This window comes from Pteropus vampyrus, unplaced genomic scaffold (assembly GCF_000151845.1).
Source record: "Pteropus vampyrus isolate Shadow unplaced genomic scaffold, Pvam_2.0 Scaffold440, whole genome shotgun sequence".
In the NCBI taxonomy this organism is placed as follows: domain Eukaryota; kingdom Metazoa; phylum Chordata; class Mammalia; order Chiroptera; family Pteropodidae; genus Pteropus; species Pteropus vampyrus.
The window spans coordinates 210,417-219,344 of record NW_011889221.1 but is presented as its reverse complement, the minus strand read 5'-3'; the positions used below and the strand labels follow the sequence as shown (position 1 = coordinate 219,344).

Genomic DNA, 8,928 nt, shown 5'->3' with positions numbered 1-8,928 from the left:
TAGTAAATATCCATTATATCTTCTACCAGAAATTTGACATTCATTGTAAATTCGACAATATTAATATACAATATTATTGAAATGAAATGAAACATGTAAAATGAATGAGTTATATTTTATAAGATATAGTCACTTTGCGGGAAATGTGTTTGTAACAGTATTTTATTATGTGTTTTCTGATGTGAGGGAAATATAAATTATGATGTAGTGTTCTGAGGTGATTTGATTTTGAAAAGAAAAATGAAATGGAATTTTTGAGATAAATACATTAAATTGTTTGAGTTTGCATTTGAATTTTGCTCTCTATATAGACTTCATAATAGTACTTCAAATATATAAAAAGAAATTCATTCAATAAGCTAGTTAGAAATTCATTTTAAATATTTAATGACTTAATTAAGTTTTATTAGTGTAATACTCTTTGCTTCGTAGATTAAAAATTGACAAGAGTCTCATTGTGGTTTTTTTTTTGGAAAGAATCTTGGTTAGACTTTTTTTGTCCAATATTTTTATAAACAATGATAAATACTAATTTCTTAATTTTTCACATCTATTAAAGTTGCCAAGAAAAAATAGTAAAAATTTATGAAGTATTAAAATTAACAGAATTTACTCATTACATTCTTCTTTTGATTTAAAATTAATATTTTATACTTGTCTCTAGAAAAAATTTGGTTTGCTTTGCTTCAGTTTTCTCTCTAAAGTAATAGTCTTTGCTAGAATACAGACACTGTTTCGCGTGCTAACGCTCAGGTCAATTGCAAATCATGCTCACTATTGCATTGTACCTTGGGACAGGGGGAGGGGTGAGGCAAAATGGTGGTCAAGCCGACAGTGAGGATAAGTGAAGAGTGAATTGCATGAAGTACACCACTGTCAATGATATGTTCACTGTAGGGGGGTTTATAGGGACTGGAGGTAAATCAAGTTTATACTTCAAGATTATACAAACTAGTGTTGAAATACCATAAAAAGTAGAGGAAGACTTTGGCCATGTGCATTTCTATGGTCCCTTATATGAGTCTTCTACCTATATTGACAGATTCTATGCCATGTTGCTCTAGATAATTTGGGTGGCTTGAGAAATTTTACTGACAAGATGAGGGGAAAGAAAGAATATAATTTGCAATATTTATTTAACAGGCAGCAGTTGACGCTGGGTAGAAGAAAATCTGACTCCCCAGACTTGCCTAATAAACCTCTTGCCCACCCATCTTAATAGGGGTTGACAACAGTAAAAGTTACCTTCAAATGTGTTTCTGAAGGAAAAATAAAGTATGTTTTGGAAATGATAGATGTACATAGTTAGTAGCTATCTTCTTTCTTTTCAGAAATGCAAATTTGCCTAACCAAAATTCACACTTACTTTTGTCACACTTTTCAAGGTTCAGGTCCACAGGCTATCAGTAGGTAGGAAGTTATGCTGAGAGCAATCTTATATTCTGTTGAAAGTTATAACATTTATACTGAAGATGTGAACTGATCATCCCATTTTGGTTATCACTAGCCACACATGGTTATTAAAGTTTAAGTTTAAATTAATTAAAGGTAAATAAATAAAAATTTTATCCCTTCAATGGCCACGTGTCATTCATTCATGGCTGCCATATCGAACAATGCAGAAACATTTCTATCATTGCAGAAAGTTCTATCATACAGCAAATGATATGTTTATGGTACCCAGCAAGCAGTATTTCTTACATAGGTACTACTAGACTTAATAACAAACAAACATCAACGTTTCAGTTCTCTTGGGTATTTCTCATTTACTTATGCTCTGATGTGGGTGTTCCCAGTTGCCAGGCAACTTTTTTCTATGTGGTGAAGATCCAAATTTTTCACCCTGTGACTCTGCCATGCGCCAGATTCTTGGAGTCCTGCTTTCAGCTACTGGAAAGAGAAAAAAAGGTGGAGAGGTTGCACTGGCTTCTTAACCATTTTAATCTGAAAGGGATAAAGTCAACTTTCCTTCATAATCCATTGGCGAGAACTAGTCATATGACCCACCTAGATGCAAAGCTTTCTAAGAGCAAATCTATGTTATGGAAGGAGAAGCCATGGAGAAATTTTCACAGATATTTTCTCAATAGTAGAGAAACTACAAAATAAAAATAAATTTTGCGTGGAACTGTAATTAATGGTCAAGGGACACTTTTGTTAATCGATAAACTAATTGTATTCTTTCATCTTTAGCTTACATATATTATTGTTTTCTACCTTTTTTAGGAATTGATTTCCACATTGTAATTTGATAAGCTCTAAGAACCAATTAATATCTTTATCTTAAGCATTGAGACTCTTTGTGCTTTAAAAATTAAGAACAATTTAATAAGATAAAGTCAATTCTATTTGCTTAATATAAAATATTGTAAATTTATGGAAAGTTTAAACACAAATGATTTTATATTTTTATGGAAGCTTTATAGATGAAATAGTGACCATCTTTGTTCCTAGAACTTTTCCCTTATGAGTTTAAGTATGATTTAATTTAGAAGACTAGAATTTATATAAAATTAGGATTACATGTATTACATCAAGTAAAGTACACTTTTAAGGAAGTCTCCCTTACTGTTATATACAAAGAGCTGTTGTTAGAACTCTCACAGAGTTTTCTCTTGTAAATCAGCACTCGAGTTAAAAGATATACCCCAGAAAATTCGTATTCAAAATCTGCCTGTTACGTATGTGTGAATATCATAATCGAATGTTTAGTGCATATACACACAAGCACACTTTTTCTTATTGCCTTGGCACTTAGGAACACACACACAAAAAGATATTTCAAGGTCATCACTATGTCCAAATTCATTTTGACCATTTTCTTCTATTTATCTCTCTGTATGTCTATCTCTAACTAATCTCTACTTCTATCTCTATACCTTTCCCTCTCTCTCTTTCTCTCTATGGCTCTCTCACGTGTGCCAGTCTTCACTATGCACAGTAGTGTAGGATTGTAAAAATAACCTTACAAACTGAAAATGCACAAAGAAGAGTTAATAATCAATAGGAAAAATTATGTTTCTTTGGTGACCTTTACAATTTTTTGTTAACAATCTTTGTTAAAACATTAAAAACTCCTACTTTCAGTCATAAACATATAGGAAAATGAAAAAAAGCAGTAAAACTACTATTTATTTAGTATTTTATAATTTAAAGCAAAACTATACTGAGAAATAAAGTGTTTTATTTCTTCATAAAAACTTATCAAGAGTAGTTTGAACCACGCTTGCCTTCTTCTCATCATGTAACTTATGATATGGAGGCAATATATTCTAGACCATGGCAAATTGTCATACTTCTTTTTAAGTTTAGATCACCTTCTGACATTTTACCCTTTGTGCTTTCAATGTCATGAAATATCAATGAGAGTTCTTTAAATGTGAAATTTACTGACGTCATGTTCTCTGGGACATCTTCACCCTTTCCAGCACAGCCACTTTTCTCATTTATGTTGTTAAGTTCACTTTCACTAAGTTTTAATGGCTGCATGTCCAGAGTCTCTTGAATGGTGGCAGGGTCAACATTCATATTATCAGCAATTTATGTAAGATTCTAATTTAGCTTCCACTGTTAGCACTTTTCATTTCTTTGCTGTGCTTCCATCTTTGTAGGCCATTTCCTTCTTAATTATCCATTTTTGTAAAATGTTGTTTGTGATTTTCACTGGGAGACAAGGGGCCAACACAATAACATTATTTCTGTCTGTGCATGCACTGAAAAATAGATGCACAGTGACAAATCACCAACAAACTTTGAAAGAAGTGCCGTGATTGGTCACTGGATAGTAGGCACATCTATTCTTTACATAGTGATTTAAAGACTGAAGAGCTAGCAGCAGAGTTTATACTTCAAGTGATTAGTCACATTTGATATATTGTGGTAGCTGACATTTGAACCATGTTGTTGGAGACTGGTATTATTTCACTAACCATGGTAACTGAAATTTGTGTATTTTGGAATCATGCAGACAAGGATTGCTTCTCAGTGTGTTTTCCTTTTATGGAATTCTCTTTTTGGTCCTCAGATTGTTTCCCATTTTCTGCTATCATTGCTACTGCTACATCTCATATAAAATGAACTCTTTGGAGCCCTTTATTTACTCTCTTTCAATGTGTCTATGACATAAGCTGGGCAAGCTTGAAGAAAATAAGCATCATAGAGAGAAATCCGTAAAACCTTTACCTTTTGAAATTGGATATTGCATTGAATTAGAAAAGGCTAATTAATACTGCATATTGCAGGGAAAGCCACACCCAAGTGCATCTATACAATCTGTTAATATAACATTCTAATTTAAGAGTAAAATGTTAATTACTTGAGATAGAAAGTATAACTTGAAACTAGTTATTTAATGGGTTGGAAAAAGAGGAATGCTTATATTTACAAATAAATTAGATGTGACTCTGGAGTGCATATAAAGCAAACTAAAACAATTTTAAACCATATTTTAATGACTAATGTTTTCCTTTGGGTTGTCTATAGTCTAGATTCATGATTTTCAAACTTTAAAATACTGTTTTCTTTGTTTTGTTTTGTTTTTTAATTAAAACACAGATTCTGGGTTGGTGTGGGGCCTGAGATTTTGTATTTTAACTAACCCCCAAGAAAAGCTAGTGATGTTTACCAAACCTTGAGTATCAAGGATTTAGAGCTACCTGTATTCTGCTGTATAGATTTAGAAAGCCAACAGCTTGAGCAAATAAAACTTTACCTTACTTAAAATTGTTTATTTGACTATTTATCACTTCCATGAAAGAGAAAAATATGCACTTGTTAAAAACAGTTAAAAACTTTCCCTATTTCTCAGACTTATGCCTTGTGTCTGCCTTTCCTTTAGGCACCCTCTCAAAGACCCATCTTTCTCTACTCCTACATCACTCTCTTCCATTTATTCATCAGCTCACCAAATCTGGCTTTAATCTGGATCTAAACTGTTTGACAAGGCTGTCTAAATGCTTATAGGGACCTTTGTGTAGTCAACTGTATTATGCATGTATAAGGTCTGGTAATGTTGAGCTCGCCTCATGAAATTACTCTCTCCTTTGGTTTCTGGAGTATCATTTCTCTGGTTTCTTCTGCAGCTTTTCTGATGCCACCTTCTGTCTCTTTCATGGGCTCCTCTGTTTGTCCAGTCCCTTCAGTGTTGGTCTCCCTAGGGTTCCATTCTTCTCTTATAACTGACCAATTGCTCCTTGCCCCATCACTTCCCCATAGATCTAGTTACCATGTATATTTCAGTATCTCTTGAATTTTGATCTTTCCACCAGAAAGTTTGTCATAGTTTCATTCCCATAATGACCTTGGGAAAGTTTCCTAATTATTCTGACCCTCACAATGTTCTTGTGGGGATTAAACAATTCACTACTTGTAAACTGTCTGAAAGAGTACCTAGCACCTAGTAAGGGTGTACAAAATGTAAACTATTATGCATTTCTAGCAATTTTGAGTAACAAAGAGAGACATTTTTTTTTTTGCACTGTATGTTAAATAATTTAGGTATATACTTAAGTGCCTTGACTAAAAATCATGAGATTTCTCCATTAATATGTCCCACTTCTCTGTATTACAGAGGAGCAGATTACAGTAAATATGTCAATTTGAAGTTTTTGAATGTTAAGTATAACTGTCAATTTTTATCAAAGATTACATTATATGTCAAAAATTTGTTTTTATAGATAGAACTTTTAGAATTATCTACATTTGGAAAATATTTTAACTAATTTTGAGTTTACTATTCTATTCATTTACATTAATAAAAATGCAATAGTATCCTAAGACATAGCCTGAAGACTTTTAGCATGAGAAATGAGCTTGATAACCAATTTACAAATAAATAATGTATTTAGTGAATTTAATTCAACACACATTTATTCAATATTTATAAAGGATCACTATCTGAATTTAGTCTCGCTAGCCTCAAATTTTTCATAGAGACAGATATGTGAGTAAATAATTATAGTCAGAAGTGTTAATTTCTATGCTAAATGTTAGTAAAACATTATATAGTAACCTAAAAGAGGAAACAGCTAATCTCTCTAGAAAAGTCATAAGAAGTTTCAAAATGGAAGTGACACTGGATCAGAAGGAGATTTTCACGAGTGGAAGCAGGAGGGAGCTCCAAGTTTGGAGAAGAGCATATATAAAGATATTAAACCCAAAAGACCACTGTGGATTTGGGGAAAGGTGGCAAATTTTAGAAGTTCACTTTGTGGAGGCCAGTCAAAATTACCAATAGAGGCCTAATCTGTGGCCTACACCCCTTCTCTTCCTACCTCCAGCTTTGTCTCGTCTATGAGCAGCTTCTGAGCCTGGGAGTGAACAGCCTTGCTGCCCATCTGCTTAGGGAAATGACTCCTCACACTGGTCTTGGAAAAAGGCTTAAGGTCCTTTAGGCAGGGAATTCTAGGATTCTAGGATCTCAGGGTTCAAGGACTGGAAGAATAAAGGCATAGGGACTGAGGAGGAGCATTCTCTTGTTCTTAGGGAAGAAGGCCAGAGCAGGGCTTTCTATTGCCATGTCCAAAGCAGATGTCCCAAGCCAGGTCTGAGGATGCAGTTGCTTGGAGGTGGTTGGGCACGAAAGATGAAGGTGAACATTTGGATTAGGAAGAGCCTATGATTAGTTTAAATTTAAGAAAATCTAATGGCCATTGTCTATGACTATATAATTAGTGTTATCTACTTTTAGTGTGTAGAATCAAATTCAACCAGAAGAATTATACTCTTCAGTTTATGGCACAGTGGTGAATGAATTATCAATTGGTAGTGTTACTTATTTTCAAAGAATTAGACTGCCAAGAAATACACTTAAGCCAAAACTTATGTTAGGCGTAGTTAAATCTTTTTCTTTTCTTTTTTTTCCTCCCAATTTGATTGTTGCTAGCACTTCTAATTTTGTGGTGATTCAAACAAAAAATAAGGATAGCCTATTAAATGTTGGTAATAGCCAACAAATTTAAGAATTGCGATTATGTTGGGCCTTTTAATTGTGCTGTGATGGCCTTTATTACATCTCGTATATACTGATTTAGTCTATATATGTAGCATAAAAGTTTTTATATTCCCTAAATAATTAAACTTCATACTCACAAGGCCTAGCAAATATTTAGTTAAAACTCGCCATCAAGTTAGAAAGTTGTAGTTAAAGAGCTATATAGCCTTGGGATAATCACATTCCAAGAGTTTTTCTTTTATTTTTAATTTTAAAAAAATTTATTATTTTTTTAACCAATTGCAAGGTTTCTTTTATTGATTCTGATTTATATCACAAAGTATTCTTTATCATAGAACATGATGTAAATTTACAATAAATATATCATGTTTACTAAGAAATCTTATGGCTGCTGACACCATAGAGAAATGAAATAGAAAAATAGATAAAGAGAAGTGATTAAAGAAGGAAGCAGAGAAAAAGAAGGAGAACAAAAAAGGAAAAAATAGTTGTATGCGTTGTGTAGTGATGCGTAACTGCTCCAGTTACCCTCTAATGAATAGTCACCACATGTGTATAACTCAAATACATTTTACGAATGGGCAAACTACTAGACTTGGATGCAAAATTTTCTTAAAACTTCTACTTCTTGGGGACAGTAGACATTAACACATTAAAAATTTGAGTCTACAGCCATGCTACCCTGAACAAGCCTGATCCCGTCTGATCTCGGAAGCTAAGCAGGGTCAGGCCTGGTTAGTACTTGGGTGGGAGACCACCTAGGAAGACCAGGTGCTGTAGGTGTAAAAAAAAAAAATAGGATTGGTAAGCTGACAAGGCCCTTGCAATCTGTAAGGGCAACCAAGGGTTGCCTTGCCTAAAAAAAAAAAAAAAAAAAAATTGAAGTATACTAATAAGTAATGTTTTTAAAAAAATTTATTTATTTAAATTAATTTCAAGTATATAGCACATTAGTTAGACATCTATATAAGTAAAATTTTAAAAAATTTAAAAAAATATATGAAAATCATGCCCAAACCCCTGTTACTGCCTTGAACTTTGTGACCAAATTATGAATACGATAAGGAATAATGAACATTGCTTTTTCAGACTTCTTTCTCATTAATCTCAGTGACTATAATAATGGAATACTACTATAATGTTCCAGCAGGCTCCCATTTCACATGCTCTAAAGATAGTAGAATAGAAGAGGAAGAGAAGAGGAAAAGAAACAATGTTTCTATGGCAACTGTAACTCAAAATGTTGTTTGTTATCTTTATTCTCTTTGGTTTGTTATAAGTAGAACTTATTTATTTTGCTAGAAGCAATTTAATGTAGGAGAGATATATTGCATGTAGCAGAAAAAATCACTCTTCTCAGTAAAAGATATTTTACTCTTAGGGTATATTTTAGAATAATCAAGGCTTTTTTTTTTTTTAATTTTTTAAGAAAGGTAGCTGCACCATCCTAGAAAAATAAAATGAAATAAAACGTTCCAATTGATTAGTAAAGTTTTAAAATCTTTAGTATTAAGTAGATGAAACATCCTGATGCCTTATTAAAAACAAACTTTGTTAAATTGGCCAGATATTTTGGCATTCTGTTTCTAAGTCTTAGCTAAGGTTAAATTAGATAGCATCAGGTTTTTCTACTAACTTGATGAACACTATTCAAATAAGTGGCTGAAACATTAAAAATTTAGTTTAAAAAAGTAGTTGGCTTTTAAAATACATAAAATTTAAAAATTATTTTATATTGGGATCACTTTGTATTTAATTGCTTGGGAGATATTATGTAAAAACTTAAAAACACAGTAGAGGGGGAAAAAGCTATCTAGAACAACAGATTTCTCTATTACAATAATATTTTATGATTATAAAGTTCTCTGCATTTTTCAGTTTCCATATATAGTATCTCATTTAATTTTTCAAACAATGTTTTAAGAAACAAAAATTATTATGTTTTCCAATTTTGAGATGAAGAAAATGAGCCCCAA

The 8,928-nt window shown here is 32.4% G+C and overlaps 1 protein-coding gene and 1 non-coding gene across 2 annotated transcripts in view; one reads left to right on the top strand and one right to left on the bottom strand.

The window, feature by feature from the left end:
• Positions 1-3,528, bottom strand: part of PRL (prolactin) — a 93,519-nt gene extending 89,991 nt beyond the window's left edge. Inside the window, exon 1 of the mRNA XM_011381537.1 lies at positions 3,333-3,528. Within this exon, the coding sequence (XP_011379839.1) occupies positions 3,333-3,528 (196 nt within the window). The remainder of the gene's footprint in view (positions 1-3,332) is intronic.
• Positions 3,529-7,616: 4,088 nt separating this feature from the next.
• Positions 7,617-7,735, top strand: LOC111732301. Its single transcript, XR_002777485.1, has one exon. It is a non-coding gene; the product is annotated as a 5S ribosomal RNA (ribosomal RNA).
• The last annotated feature ends 1,193 nt before the right edge of the window (positions 7,736-8,928 follow it).